General features: G+C 37.6%; 1 protein-coding gene across 3 annotated transcripts in view; it reads left to right on the top strand.

Moving 5' to 3' along the window:
* Positions 1-16,797, top strand: part of SPOPL (speckle type BTB/POZ protein like) — a 66,933-nt gene that overhangs the window by 32,549 nt on the left and 17,587 nt on the right. For all 3 annotated transcript variants that reach the window (XM_054043689.1, XM_054043690.1, XM_054043691.1), the window contains exons 2-5: positions 1,733-1,869; positions 2,057-2,178; positions 2,461-2,612; positions 10,937-11,064. In XM_054043689.1, the coding sequence (XP_053899664.1) occupies positions 1,792-1,869; positions 2,057-2,178; positions 2,461-2,612; positions 10,937-11,064 (480 nt within the window). In that variant the 5' untranslated portion in view covers positions 1,733-1,791. The remainder of the gene's footprint in view (positions 1-1,732; positions 1,870-2,056; positions 2,179-2,460; positions 2,613-10,936; positions 11,065-16,797) is intronic.

Here is a 16,797-nt window from a genome sequence, read left to right as displayed (position 1 = left end):
CAGTAACTTCTTTGAGAAATCAGTGAGTAGATACAGTAAGCCCAGTATCTTTGTGGCTTGGGAGGGGAGGGGGGGGGGGGGGGACATTCAAGCTTAGTTGTAGGAAGACAGCTGTAGGAAGAAGAAAGAGAAGGGAACAGACCTGGGGGAGGGAGGAAGGGGGGAGGGGGGGACTCTTTTGGTATTTTTTAACTAAATGGCACAACTAATCAAATTTGTGTTTTTAATTTGAAAGGATTGACAATACTAAAATTTAGTAGGGAAGCAGGCAGAACTATGATGGTGTTGGTTTTTTCACTTATAGAAAATTTCATGCATTTTTTTTCCTGTTTCAGTACCATCTGCAAGACACTGCTTTCTCCTTATTCAGTGCAATAATTGTCAATATAGGTGTGTTTAGTTACTTGTTAGACTCAAACGTGAGTAAAATAAGATTTCAGAACTTAATCTGGATTGTAGTCAGTCATTACCATTTTAATACAAATATGTATGCTTTTTCTGTTAAGAGTTAGCCATGTTGCTTTATATATAAACCATACTGAAACAATTTTAAAAAATTGATTTTTTGGGACAAAATTGATAAGATATACTTGAAGTTAGGCAAAAATCCATATTTATCATGATTCCTAAAATACTGGGGAAAATATGGTAAACTTATTTAAGTCCCTTTTATCAGAAAATGTGAAGTCTTTCTTGTATATTAAATGTTTGTGGTATTTAGTTAAATAATTCTGGTATTTAGAGAAACAAAACTGCCTGTGGTTATCACACCTGTAGTATGGTGGTCACGTTCTAGTTTCAGTGATAGTTAGTGACTTGGTTAAAAGAGGCTTCACATACTGAGAAAAATTTTCTAAAATATTTTATTGTAGGAACGTGCTTTACAAAACTCCAGTTTGTCTCTACTTCTAGTATGTTGGAGAAAGCATGATACTGAGATATAAGAGTAAATTACAGCGAGAACATTTTATGCTATGCCTTGGAGGCACTTAAATGAGCTCCCAACTACATAATAATTGTGGCAGTTGCATACAGATGTGCTCATGGCTTATTGCCAGTAATATGGCTACTTCGTTTAGAAAAAATTGAGTTTATGCCTTGTCCTTAATTCTACTTAATAAAAGTATGAAGAAAATACTACTCTTTAAAATAGCATACTGTTTCTTCTAAGGATCCCTGTACCATTTGACTCTTGTGGCCCCAGATGACCAAAATCCCTTTCAGCCACAATTTGTGGCCCCACAGGCATTTTCAATTCACTTTATCATTATTAATGTATTGCATACAACATGCAAGGCGCTTTACAAACAAAAAGACCCAGTCCACCAGGCTTATAATATGACTGGGGGGTCAAGGTGGTAATGGCGATGGTAATGTTCTAATAGCACAATTATTTTTGATGTACGATATATAGGTTGTCTGTACTGTTCTAAAACTAAATATCACATTGGGATCCAGCTTGCAGATCTTTGGGTAAAATGTGCTTCTTAATGAGTGTATGGGACCTAGCTAGTGTAGATTTAGACACAAACTATTGCCTTCTCTGCTAGATGTTGCTTTTGATATTTTCAGTAATTTACCTTAATGGAATTTCAAAATTACACAGTTAAAACAAATAGCTGGGGTACCAAAATGTAGTAATAAGCTTATTCTCTCTCCCCTCCCACCCCCCCATTAAACTATTATTTGGTCACTCCATTTTATTAAATATAGTAATCTTATTTTTTTGTAGGAAAATTGCTGAAGTGTGGACTGCTGCCTTGATACTGTAAATCTGCAATAAAGGTGGCAATGTCGAGAGTCCCCACCCCTCCACCACCTGGAGAGATGTCCAGTGGACCTGTGGCCGAAAGCTGGTGTTACACACAGGTAACTTATACAAACTTCAGTGATTGGGTTTTTCTTTTCACAAGATCAGTCTAGACAAATTTTTCTTAACAGTTTGAACAGTGCTGACAATTCAACTAGTTCTCTCATTGGTTGCAGTTACCTATATGACAAGTGAGTTAAAAACTGAAGTATCAAATTGAAGTAATTTTCTACATCTTTTGTTCAGGTTAAAGTAGTAAAATTTTCCTACATGTGGACCATTAATAACTTCAGTTTTTGCCGAGAAGAAATGGGTGAAGTTTTAAAGAGTTCTACATTTTCATCAGGGCCAAATGACAAAATGAAGTGGTAAGATCTCTTATTTTTGTCAATTGCTTGTGGTCCCTTGAACTTAAGGGGTTGAAAAGTTAAGTAACATATTACACACTGAATCAAGAGAAGTTTCTGAAAGGCTTATAACACTGAGTATCTACTGTTTTTCAGATAAGTCATGGTTACAGCAATCATAAAGGGGGAGGGAAATACAAGGGCAACATTAACTTGTTGGTGTACATCATCATGATGTATTATCAAAATGTTTCTAAATTTGTTCTGTCCAGTTTAAAATTTAGTCCTTTACATTTGTTTCAGGTGCCTGAGAGTAAACCCAAAGGGTTTAGATGATGAAAGCAAAGACTACCTGTCATTATATTTGCTTTTAGTCAGTTGTCCAAAAAGTGAAGTCAGAGCAAAATTCAAATTTTCTCTTCTGAATGCTAAAAGAGAAGAAACAAAAGCAATGGGTAAGTGGAATTACAAATGGTGTAATGCAGGCTTTTAAGGAAATCCCCATGAAATTAAACTCTGAAATGAACTTACTTTTACTTTTAAAATAGAGAATTAAACACTGAGGCAAACTTTAAAGTATCTAATGTTTAAGATCCTCATATGATCTTCATTCAATATAAAAAAAAAAACTTATTTCATATTTTGTACCTCTATGAACATTGAGCTAATCTCGTAAATTATAATAGATTGCTAACCACAGTCATTTCAGATTCAATCTTTATTCTGTTTTCTGGCTCTTGTAGTGGGTTCTGTTGTATGTTCCCCTAATTTTGTTTCTTTTTATAGAGGATTTATTTACTTATTGTTGATCATATGCTGACACTTGCTGATCGATTTCCATATTAATTACGTTGAAATACTTTTTATTGGCATCTCTTTACACGCGGGTAGAAAACGCTAAACTTTGGTCTACTTCTTCCCAGTTGCAGTATAGTCAGTCCCAAGCTTTCAGAAATCATGAGCCAGGTCCCCAAAAGATCATGAGATTAAAAAAGAAAAAAGAAATGGGGTTCTTCGTATATATGCCTTCTTGCTTTTGAGCCTTTGGTTTCATGTTTTCAAAATTTTGTCTGACAGGATGAGGTCTAGAAACTTTTTTTTACATGAAAGTTCAGATTCTCCTGTAACTACACGATTCAAGGAGCTGGAGTGCTTAAGAAAAACACCAAATATGATGAGACTGTGCAGCAATGCAGTTAGTTAACTGTTTAAATGTTCAGACACTCAAAAATGATGTCTGCACAGGTTGGCAGATCTCTGGATGGGAAATTCAGAGCACACCAGAACCACTGGGCTTACTTGAATTTTTGGGTCTTTATTGTTTTCTATCTCAGGATGACCCAGACTCCTCAGGCTATACCTCCTGTAATTTCTCACCTTACATAACTACACCTGTGTGCATTACTTACATAATTTCCAAAAACAGAACACAGGCCCCAAATAATACAACATAGAACCCTGTACAGATGTGCCTTGGGGTAACATTATAATATGCAAATTATATGCCTGCCAGAGCTAGTTCTTCCTCTCCTGTCTACCATAGGCGGAAACAACATATTCCATCCCTTTAAGCCTTCTAGTTTACTCCTGTATGTGTTGACAGGATAACATTCTTTATTTAGTTTAATACAATCTCCCTATCCATTCATGCAATTAATTAAAGGTGTAGTTCATGATGTCTAAAAGATGTATCCATTTCAAATAAGAAGTGAAGAGGGATCATATGTTGTGAGAGAGCTATTACTTTTCACTCACTTTTTATTTTAAACACTGACAAGCAAGAAATGCTGAAGCCAGTGTTTTGGGTTTTTTACTCTAGTTTGAAAATCAGAAATAAGCAAACTTCCCACCCCTTGCAGTTTTTGTAGTGGCAACTCTTAAGTTTAGAGTCCACAGCTGACACACTTTTGGGCCCTATGGTCGAATACCTGTACTCTTGAATCTTGTTTTCATTGCCTTTCTAATTATTTTATTTTATTTAGGTTCCTATTGGCTTTATTTTTATTTAGCCTTAGCCATCCTTTTGTGTTGTATTTATCCAAGCTCTAGGCATCCATTATGTTGACTAAAGATGCAGAGCCCTGTCCACAATTCTCCTTGACATGAAGGGAATTGTGCGTGGAATGGATAAAGAACTGATCCTTTAATTTTTTAAATTCTAGTGTAGTAACTATTTTCATGTTGCTTTACTTCTCTAAAAAGCAACAAAGAGTTCTGTGGCACCTTATAGACTAACAGACGTATTGGAGCATAAGCTTTCGAGGGTGAATACCACTTTGTCAGACGCATGTGGTGGAAATTTCCAGAGGCAGGTATAAATATGCAGGCCAGAATCAGTCTGGAGATAAGGCCAGTTCAATCAGGGAGGATGAGGTCCTCTTCCAGCAGTTGAGGTGTGAAAACCAAGGGAGGAGAGGTGCCACAGGACTCTTTGTTGCTTTTTACTGATCCAGACTAACATGGTTACCCCTCTGATACTTTACTTCTCCAGTATTGTAAACCCCTAACAAACTGCTGTGTTTTCAGTTTAATTTTGGTTGCTGATTTTATGTAGATAGCTTTCTAATTTTAACTTATGAAGTTGGAGGTTATTGCTAGGCTGATTCTAGAGATATTTAATTTGAACACCCTTTGTTTTGTTTTCCTCTTTCTGGAAGTTATTTTGTGATTGAAGTTTTACAATGTTATGAGTTTTGAGATGTTGGTCAAGAAGAATCAAAAACATGCCCCAAGGTACCTTAAAGTTGAGAGGATTGACTCTAATCAAAGCAGTATAAATCATTGATTTAAATTCTTTAAATCAGCGAGCAGGAAACCTTGATTTAAATGACTTTAATCTTATTTTTCATCTATACTTTTTTGTATTTCACTAAAGAGAGGGTGAGTTTCATTGGTTGATATCCGTTAAAACATGGTTGACTTACAACTAAATGTAGCCATTACACTAAACTTGGTACTTTTTGCTATCCAGGAGGATATGCTATTTATACAAACTTATTTAGGCGATTTTATAGCTTGACATACACTCATTTAGATTCTTGATATTTACATTTTTTTTTTATTTATGTTAAATGGTGAATGGTGCAAGCTCTCTTTGGATGAAAATTCATTGAAATGCACAAAAACAGCATTTTAAAATCTTTTAGTTAAATAAAACTATTTTAAATGTGCTGGATAGACAAGAAAAAGGTTTATTAAAATACATTTTGCATTTAAAACTAACTGATTTATTAAACAAAGGGAGTATTTTCTGTAGTTACTGAATTGAACTCATAGACTGTAAGGCCAGAAGGAACAAATGTGATCTGATTGTTCTGGTCACAGTGTCTAGAACTAGTAGATCTCTTCCTCAGACCTAGTTTTTTATTCATAGATTAGAAGAGGAAAACAAGCTTTTTTGACTTTCAACTCTCAATCCGTTCCTCAACCTTGCATGTACTAATCATTGAACTGAACTACTTGAATAAGCTGAAATGAAGAAAATATTCTCTCTGCACCTGCAGTAGAGGCTACTGCCAAAGGCTAGTTTTTACTCTGGTTCCAGGTGCTTAGTCACTGCCTTCCACCAGTTCCATGGTTTGATTTTCTTTAAAACTTGACTACAAACATGTATTGCTTCATATTATTTTTGTATTTAAATTAAATTTGAAATTGAGAACCTATGTTAGCCCTAAGCTTATTGTCATGATTTAAATTAGAGGGTTTTTTAAATATAATTTACAATTAAATATATTTTAAACTACTTTTATCCACTCTGTTTAACAATATATTATTAAATGGCTAAGAAGGAGGACAACATCTTGCTGCCTGGCAAATCAACAGGTCTGCAGGCAATCTTCCACTATTCTCTTGCCTCTTGAGGCCCAGATTAACATTATACCAGTTGAATTTGCCTCTGCTTCTGTACTCTATGGTAGTGGCTGCTTGACTAGATTTTATAGAATCATACCATAAGTGACGGCAGTTAGTTTTCCCAGTCCATTATATCATGCAATCAATTCTATTGCCGTTTTCAATTTTTTCCCATCCAGTGTTGCCACAAAAATAAAATTAACGGCAGAAGAAAGAAATTAGACATTCCTATAACTTTATATTTGAGCTTATTTGTATTCATTAAATTATTTTGACCGACAGTGCTACAGTTTTTTACCTTACCATATTCTAAAAGTTACTGAGCTGTCAAATGAAGATAGCTGAAGTAGGAATTGGGCACTCCTTTGTTATAGATGGATTTATTTTGAAAAAAATTCACTAACGATTTCATGTCGGCACAGTTCTGAGAAGGCTTCTCCACATACACACTATAAAAGTTTTTGTAGGACGTAATTCTTGAAGTATTTTTCAGAATTCCCAGGCATCTCAAAGCTTTTTCTTTTTATCCAAAGAAGGTAAAAATTAACATTTTTCAGTACTAAGCAACAGAGGGTCCTGTGGCACCTTTAAGACTACAGAATTGGAGAGGCAAGTTGTTTTTAAAACAAATCTTGATATTTCTGAAACTGGCTGAGGACCTGCATATGACAAAATGTAACCAAATAAATTGCCAGTTTTGATTATTCTGTATGTCAAGCCTTCTACATCATAATGACCAGCTATTAGTGTTGGCAAATCAACATGACCAGAAGAAAAGGGGGCGGGGGGGAACAAGAGGAAGAGGTGGATGAGGCATTTCTAGAATAAATAACAGAAAGTGCCAAAGCACAAGATCTGGTAGTAATGGGGGACTTGAACTACTTAGACATGTGTTGGGAAAGTAATACAGCAAAACATAAAATGTCCTGTACATTCTTAGATTGTATTGGGACAACTTCCTGCTTCAAGAAGGTGGTAGCAGGTATCTGGAAGACAACCATATTATCCTTGATTCTGACTAACAGGGTGGAATTGGTTGCAAATCTGAAGGGTGACGGCAATTTGGGTGAAAGTGATCATGAACTACCGGTAATAGATTTCATGATTCTGAGAAAAGGTAGACGGGAGAACATCAGAATAAGGACAAAGTTTTAAAAAAAAAAAAAAAAAATCAGAGTAGTAGTGAGTAAAGTCCCAGGGGAAGGAAATCTAGGGATAAAAGGGAGCAGTGTCTCAAGAAGATAACATTAAGGTGCAATGGGAAACTATCCCTATTCTTCCTGTCTTTCCTTTCAATAGTTTTTCGCCTTCCTCCGCAGCATGGGGCAGGGATCGCTAGCAGGAGGATTCTCTGCTAATTGAAGTCTCTAAGCCACAGGATTTGGGGACTTCAACAGCAGAGTCAAGGGAAAGGGTAGGGACAGCTTTGTGGCCTGCATCATGCGGGAGGTCAGACCAGATGATCATAATGGTCCCTTCTGACCTTAAAGTCTATGAGTCTATGAGTTTAATAGGAAGAGGCTAATATGGTTCCACCAGGAGCTCTTTATTTACCTGAAAATCAAAAAGGAATTCTATATAAATAGGAAACCTGGACAAATTGCTATGGATGAGTAGAAAAGAATAGCACAAGCAAGTAGGTAGAAAATCAGAAAGGCGAAGGCACAAAATGAGCTACACCTAGCAAGGGACGTAAAAGGCACGAAGAGGAGGTTCTATAAATATATTAGGAGCAAAAGAAAGATGAAGAAAAGCATAGGTTCTCTTCTTAGTGTGAAAGGAGAGCTAACAATGAGCGACATCAAAAAGGCTGAGGTATTTAATGCCTATTTTGCTTCAGTCTTCACTAAACTGGTAAATTGTGATAAGGTACTTAACTGCTGCAAAGCCTGCAAGTTCAGGGCAAGAACAGGCTGGAAATCGCTTCCCCCCACTTCAGCGCTTATCTGAGGGGCAGAGAGGCTCCCCCATGCCAGTGCTGCGTGGGGCTCCAGGTGGCTTTGGCACATGTAGTGCTCGGCTCCTCCTGGGCAGTGCCCTGTGTGGGGGCTTTGGGCTTTCCCAGGGCGCCAGCCCAGCCAGAGGCAGTGGGGAAGAAAGGAGCCTGCCGGCAAGGCTGCAAGTGTGGTGAGTGCTCCTGCCAGGGGTTGGTTCTCCGCCCGGTGCTGGGAGCAGGACGTGCCCCCTCCAGGGGTTTATAACAACAAGGAGCGCAAGCCAAAATAGGGATGTAACAGATTAAAGAATATTTAGATAAGTTAGATGTATTCAAATTGACAGGATTCACCATAGGGTCCTTAGAAAAACTTAAGTAATCTTGGTAATGTTAGCAGTTATATTTGAGTTTCCTGGAGGATGGGAGAAGTCCAAGAGGATAGAAGAAAGGTACTATATGTTTGCCTATCTTTAAAAAAGGAAACAAAGCGGAACCAGAGAATTATAAACCCAGTCAGCCTAACTTTGATACCTGGAAAGATACAGGAACAAATTATTGAACAATCAATTTGAAAGCATCTAGAGGATAATAGAGTGATAAATATTAGCCAACTTGGCATGATTTGTTCTTGACAATTCCAAACCAACCTAATTTTTTTCTTTTTGTTTTCTTTTTTTGACAGGATTACTGGCCTAGTGGAAGGGGAGTGGGCTGGGGCGGGGGGAAGGTATAGACGTGCTGTATCTTGATTTCAGTAAGGCTTTTGAGACAGCGCATATTAACTTCATAAGCAAACTGGAGAAATGTAATCACGATTAAATTACTCTAAGGTGGTTGTGAAACAGATTGAAAGACAGTACTTGAAGTAGTTATCGATGGTTTGCTATTAAACTGAGAGGACATATCTAGTGGGGTCCCACAGGGGTCTATCCTGGGTTTGGTACTAGTCCATATTTTCCTTAATGTATTAGATAATGAGATAAAGAATATGCTTATAAAATTGGTGGAGAACACCAAGCTGAGGGAGGTTGCACACACTTTGGAGGACAGGTTTAGAGTTCAAAACTACCTTGAAAATTGGAGAATTGGTCAGATATCAACAAGATGAAATTGAAGTGTAAAGTATTATGCATAAGAAGGAAAAATTTCCAGTGCACAGCTACAGAATGGGATATCACTAGCTAAGAAGTAGTACTGCTGAAAAAGGTCTGGGGTTATAGTGGATCACATATTGAATAAGTCAACAATGTGATGCAGTTGCAAAAAAGGCAAGTATAATTCTGTGTTGTGTTGTATGTAAGACATAGAAGGCAGTTGTTATGCTCCACTCAGCACTGCTGAGGCCAGTTCTGGGTGCCATACTTCTAGGAAAAATGTGGACAAATTGGAAAGAGTCCAGAGGAGAGGTTGCATGAGCATGTTGTTGGGGTTCAAGAAATCATGAATTCTAGTCCTTGTTCTATTGATGATTCACTATATAGCTTCTGGCAAGTCACTTGGTTTGTCTGTTTCCCCATATCTGAAATGGGGATTCTAGAGAAAATGTGAAGATGAATAAATGTTTGAGAGACTTTCAGATGCTACAGTGATGAGGACACTAGAAAAGACCATGAAGAAATGAGTAACTTTGTATTCAGTGCAGGATTTCAATATTGTTGCAGTAAACAAGGCATTGGGCAATGAGGAAAGAAATATTGAAAAACTGCCTTATGCACTGAATGGGACAGGGTTTTGTGGGGGGGGGGGGGGGGGGGAATAGTATGTGATCATGGAATTAAAAACAGTATAATAATGCCCAAGAGGGGAGAATTCAGGTTGTCCATGGAGCCTTATTTATGGCATTTCCTCACTTTCAAGTGCCTGGCTTTCCAATCTAAATAACTTAGGGTGTTTTGGTATGTAATTTTACATACCAAAGGTTTGATTACTAAAACATTTAGGATGTCTGATACCTAAATAAGATCCAGGTAAGCCTTTTTGGCCATAATGTTTACCAAAGTGAATAACATTGGCTTGTATGTACACTGATCTTCAGCGTGTTCAGAATGATAACTAATACCAGGGTAAAGTGAAAAGTGGCATTTGGTGGTGTAGGGGTAGAGCTTTCCATGTTTGTGTCTGACTTCAGATCATATGATTGCTTTTCAAACTGCCAGTCCTATAAACTCAATATAGTTATTGAGAGGCAAACAAAGTTCTCTTGTTCATTATTCCCAGTACTACAGGTTCTACACACCATATTGTGCCTTCATTAACTCATTTACACCTGTGCAATCTTTGACATCAATAGATTTATAATTAAGATTAAAGCTTGCATTACTGTTTTCAAGATTTTGAAAAATTTTCCTGATCCAAAAGGGAGAGACTTGAAATCTTGAAAATTCATGAACCAAAATCTAAAAAATTCAAATGATCAGTTGAGACCTCAAAATCAAAACAACTGCTTTCATTGTTCTATATTTGATCATAAAATAATTTTAAAATATCTAAATGAAAGGTCATTTTGACCTGAAAAACAGAACTTTTTTGTTTTTGTCAAAACAAATTGACAATTTCAAAACTTTTTTTTTTTAAAATTCACCAAAACCAACCCTTTCTCACAAACAATTTTGCTTTTGAATAATCAGAGTTGTCTGATTGAAATTTTTTTCCCAACCAGCTTGGGCGACTACACAAATTAGCTAGAGAGAAACTATCTAAATGAATAGTCCTTGATTTAGTCCAAAAAATTATTCTAGACAATTCTAGGCAACAATATAGCGAAAATTATTCTGGAGAAGTTTTAAAAACAAAGTAAATATTGTTTAGGATTTTCTAACAAATGACACAATACATGAACTACGTTAAACTGACTTTAGTTAAATCAATTTAACTCTTAAGCTTTCTCAGTATTTTTTTTTTTTTTTTTTTTAAGCTCAGTTACCCCTTATCTTTCTGTTTAACAAATTGTTTTGCTTGAGCATACCTGTTCTGTTTCTTTTCTTTCACCAGAAAGCCAAAGAGCATATCGATTTGTGCAAGGCAAGGATTGGGGTTTTAAAAAATTTATCCGAAGAGATTTTTTACTTGATGAAGCTAATGGTTTGTTACCAGATGACAAGCTTACATTATTTTGTGAGGTATGGTTTTTAATTAATTAAGATAGCTTTTAAAAATCTAAGCAAAAAGATTCTATTTAATAAAATTATGCAGTTTCTTGTAGATATGGTAAATCAGCAAGTTTAAAACCATAAATGTGAATATGGTGTGTTGAGTATTTTCTTCTTTGATATATATGTACTAAATCCCAAAACGGGTGTGATCTTATTACAGTGAACCTATTGGACTTCTCTGAGTGACTAGGGAATGAGCTGTAGAGCGTCTTATACAAAAGGTGGTTGATGCATCCCATAGATGGAAACTCAATCTATTTAGAAGAACAATCAGACTCTTCTCTACTAGCTCAGGAATATATTTGGATCCTAGATTGTTATTACAAAACAAGCTAAATGTCAAGAGGAAACAGTACTACATTTGTAACTAGTATATTTTAGCAAGTTTCTCAAGTAGAATGGACATCAGTTCTTTAATGAATAGCTGTTTTAATTTTTCACCCAGTGGCAAGATTCCTACAGCAACTTCTGCTCATGAGAGGGAATTTAAAAACTGATATATTTAAATTCTTAAAATCAAACTACTGTAGGTATACTGCTCTGACTTATATTTTGGATTTTAGCCTGAAGGTTAGTTGCATAACTTATTACCTTTATAACATTACAGTGTGAACAAATGTGCAGGTTACTTAAAGCAGAACAGAATAAATACCTGTATACTTAGTGCATATCATGGAGTTAATTTTAGCCTTATGGAGAAACATATGAGGAAATAAAATGTAAATCATAATAAATTATGCCTGTAACCTAAATGGTCATACTAAAATCCAGTAAAACAGCTTATGACTTTTTAAAAATGGAACCCAGAGAAAACGGTTGTGATCTTAGTGCATCTGGTATTATATATACATTGGCAGGTTATCACTGCTGCCATGGACTGATTAGTGGCTTAGGGGGATGATAGATGCTTTAACTGCTAATAAGTTTGCTTTGATCTGCGTATTTACAGGAAATGTGTAAAATTGTCTTGGCAAGATTACAACTTAATTATATGTCATTATGCTGTGTAGGAAGAATAATTGAAATGTGGCCCCTGAGACTAGATGGTGCAAATATAGTGCATCTTATTTTCACTTAGACAGACAAGTTAAATTAGTTGCATGATGAATTTATTCTGAATACAATTATTTGGTTGATAAAAGTAAATGTAGCAAATACTTGATGGTTATGCAAGGATCCTCATGAGCTCTTTTTAAAACCTGCCCAGTATCAAATCATTTACACTGAACTAGCTTTACCTGATAGCGTTTATATTTGAAAATGACTTGCACTACATAATTTTAGAGATAAAATACATATATAATTTTGAACATAGGAGACTTAGCTGTTCTATTAAGAAATAGGTATTCCTAACAATAAATTCAAACATATTATTTAATCTCAAAACAAATATTTCTTCTCTATTAAAATTCTCCGCATTTTCAAAATATCATTAGCTAATATTAAGTGTTAGAGATATTCTGCCTCTAAAAGCAGAAAGAAGCATCATATTTAGTAGTTTACAATACATTTGTTAAAATAACTTCTGGCTTAACACTCAAGCAAAGGCTATGTAATTAAGGTTGAAATCTTGCTTAAACTGCACTTATTCCACTATTCAACTATTTTAGGCTGCTATGTGAAAGACTTTACACTGTTTTGAGGCACTATGACAAAGGAACCCACCTACAAATGACAATTTTTTTTCAACTTTAATTCTGAATCCCTGTTTTTACATCACTTATACACAGGCCTGGAGACGGTTCCCTTTTTGGGAAGGAAGCCCCTGGCCGCAGGTAGATTAGCAGGGTTGCAGTCAAGGAAAGAAGTGGTTGGCACATCCCAGTGCTTCCTTCCCTGGCTGCAGCCCCGCACACCTGCCTGTACCTGGTGACCATACAGGAAGTAAGGGGCTGGGTAGCCCGCATCCCCTGCTGGAGTCTTGGTGCTGTGGCTGGGTGGGGAGGCTGTGGGCAGAGCAGCATTGGGGAGGGAGGCTGCAGTGCAGGTATTAAGGCTTTCCTCAGGAAGACAAGGGTGTTTTGGGGCCTGCAGAGCTGCATGGTTGCCCTCCCCACAGCCTCCACTCAAGCTCACAGGGACAAGAATATTGGATGGCTCCATGGGCCCTCATGCTCCCCTGTTGCTGCCTCCGACCCCACAGGGAGAGGTGACAAATCTGAGGAACTGTCCCAGTTTGAGATATCAATAGAATGGATTTTGGAACAAATTGATAAATTAAACAGTTATTAAGTCACGAGGTATTCCCACAAGAGTTCTGAAGGAGCTCAAGTATGAAACTGTAGAACTGCTAAGTGTGGTATGTAACCTATTGCTTAAATCAGCCTCTGTACCAAATTACTGGATGATAGCTAATGTAATTTCGATTTTTTTTTTTTAAAGGCTCTAGAGGCGATCCTGGCAAGTACAGGACATAAACATAACTTCTGTATCTGGCAAATTGGTTGGAACTATAGTAAAGAACAGAATTATCAGACACCTAGATAAACACAATATGTTGGGGGAAGTGTCAACATGGCTTTGGTGAAGCATGATTTCCCTTTACACATCTGCAGCCAGAGAAGACATGTTCCCAGCACTTCCTTCCCTGGACCCCACAAACCTGGCTGCTTCTTATTAATAACTCCTGGATAATGACAACTTTTCTGCTGGCAACAAAGAGGTTACTAATACAGTAACTCCTCACTTAACGTTAAGTATCAGAGGGGTAGCCATGTTAGTCTGGGTCTGTAAAAAGTGACAGAGTCCTGTGGTACCTTATAGACTAACAGACATATTGGAGCATAAGCTTTCGTGGGTGAATACCCATGCATCCGACAAAGTGGATATTCACCCACAAAAGCTTATGCTCCAATACGTCTGTTAGTCTATAAGATGCCACACAACTCTTTGTCACTTAACGTTGTAGTTATGTTCCTGAAAAATGCGACTTTATGCAAAACAATGTTAAGTGAATCCAGTTTCCCCATAAGAATTAATGTAAATAGTGGGGGTTAGGTTCCAGGGAAATTTTTTTTGCCAGACAAAAGACATTGTATACATATACAGTATAAGTTTTTTAAACAATTTTAAACAAACAGTTTAATATTGTACACAGCAATGAATAATTGTGAAGCTTGGTTGAGGTGGTGGAGTCAGAGGGTGGAATATTTCCCAGGGAATGCCTTGCTGCTAAATGATGAACTAGCACTCAGCTGAGCTCTCAAGGGTTAATACGCTGTTGCTAATGTAGCCTCACACTCTACAAGGCAGCATGGACTGAAGCAGGAGGGAGGAAACACAATAGATGCAGGGCAGTAGCTGCAAACATTTCCCTGCAAAAACTGAACATGGAGATGAGCCAATGCTATCCAGCTAGAGCACACCACTCCCTCCTCCTGACAGCACATGCACGACTGCACAGGTGCTGACTTTCCAAAGTGCTGGTGTGGTTGGGGGGAGAATGCATGAGTGAGAGAGAGACATGCCCCTTTAACTACGCTTACCGCACTTCAAGTACGTTGCCCTTTTAAGCAGATTAGCCAGTTCAGACAGGAAGCAACAGCTTCCAGCAAGCTCCCTCCTTTCTGTCCCTGAGCCCTGTCCCCCTCCTCTGCTTTGTGGAGAGGGGGTACGGAGCTGGGGGCAGGAGCAGGGGGACATCCTGACATCAGCACCTCTCTTACCCCCACCCCTCCCATCCCAGCAAGCAGGAAGCTCCTGGCAGCAGCTCCAAGGCAGAGGGCAGGGCAGGCGCAGCAGGGTAGTGCGGGAGCGACAGCTGAACTGCTGCTAGGCAGCTGTTGAGCCATATACCTTACAGGGAATTTAAGGGAGCTGATTAGGGGGGGAGGGGACTGCCAGCCCCCCCCTAGTTCTAATCCCCTTGAGGAGGGGCTGTTCTTCCAGAGACTCCTGCAAGCAGTGGACAAAGCAGGAAGCTGCCAAACGATGTTACAAGGGAGCATTGCGCAACTTTAAATGAGCACGTTCCCTAATTGATCAGCGACGTAACAACGAAACAAAATGTTAACCGGGACGACTTTAAGTGAGGTGTTACTGTAAGTGAATCTACTGTATGCACAGTTTGGAAAAAAAATGAGTAGATACACCTAGCCCTGGTTTTCAGGGGGAATCACTGCACGGGGTTCCAGAACTCCAAGTCAGGGAGGGAGAACTTCACACACTTCTTCCTTCCATGCAGGCTGAAGGGGAATTACTCAGTCTGCCTCAGATTTAATGTAGAGTGCTGCACACAGGACTGTCTTTTGTAATATGCTGCCTAGTGTTCCTGTGACCAGCAGGATATGGTGATATGGTTATGATTTCAGTGACAGCAAAGACTGGAGTGCCAAACAACCAAGCAGAGTTATGCTCAGCTGCTTAACAAGCTGAGTCACCACTGACAGGTAGCAGGATGGATAAAGAGCGTGATTTTTAATCAATTTTCAATTTCAATTTATTTTTAAGTTTAACCTTTTTTATTTACATGTTGCTAGTTCTTTACTTTTTTCCCATTTTATACTCTTAAAGTACTAATGTAGATGTATTTATTTCTTTATTATTTATAGAATTTTTAATTTTGTATAGATTTCTTTTCTCCTGAGAAGTTTAGAATTTTAATTGTCTCTCTTGTGAAAGAGGCAAGTCCAGGGCCCCATTAACCTCCCACTGTGAGAACAGCAAAAACTCAAACAAAACAAATAGCCTGTGCTATATGTGCAACCAACACCATCCTCTGACACATTGACTCTCGCAAGTCAAGAAACTGCATTGCTTCATTGGGCCACACTCCTCTATCAGGATTGTAGTTTGAAGACAGGGAGACTTGTGCCAGTGAGTCATGTAGGTGCTTTTGAAAATCTTAGTCTGAGGTGCCTAAATACAGGTTTAGGAGAGAGAGAATCTTAAAACAACTAAATAAATAAAATCCTGGCCTGTACATCTAAAAAAGGTCATAGTGACTTTATTTACATATTGAAAGTCTAAATAACTTTTCATTGTTAACATTGGCGCAACTTTGTTTTGAAATGACACAGATTTTATCATTGAGTTCAATAAAAATGCAAATATTTGTGTATTCTTAATTGTAAACCAGCGTAGGCCCACTGAAGTCAATGGGATTATTCCTGTGAGGAACTTTATGTACCTTTTGAATTAATAATAAGGATTATGGCCTTAATTTTCAATATTACAGGATATTCTACCAGAAATAGAAAATATTCTGTTCAGGTTGTTATCATTTTTTTTTGTTTTTTGCCTATGCTGGTTTTGTAAAATTTAAATAGGAAATTCTACCTTCAGTGGCATTAAAAAAAAAAAAAAAAAAAAGTTCATATAAATTTATGGTTGCTAATAATAAAGTTGGGAGGTATTGCCAAAATGGAGGAGGACCGGAATATCATACAGGAAGATCTGGATGACCTTGAAAAGTAGAGTGTTAGAAATGGGATGAGATTGAATAGTGCAAAGTGGGAGGTCATGCACTTAAGCACTAACAACAAGAATTTTTACTATAAGCTGGGGATTTATCAGTTGGAAGCGGCAGAGAGGAGAAATACCTAGGTATATTGGTTGATTACAGGATAACTATGAGCCACCATTGCGATGCAGCCGTGAAAAATCCTAATGCAATCTTAGGATGCATCCGGCGAGGTATTTCCAGTACAGAGAGAGAAGTGTTAGTACCATTATACAAGGCACTGGTAACACCTCATCTGG

Source organism: Malaclemys terrapin, chromosome 11 (genome assembly GCF_027887155.1).
Source record: "Malaclemys terrapin pileata isolate rMalTer1 chromosome 11, rMalTer1.hap1, whole genome shotgun sequence".
Lineage (NCBI taxonomy): Eukaryota > Metazoa > Chordata > Testudines > Emydidae > Malaclemys > Malaclemys terrapin.
This window is presented reverse-complemented; position numbering and strand designations above follow the sequence as displayed.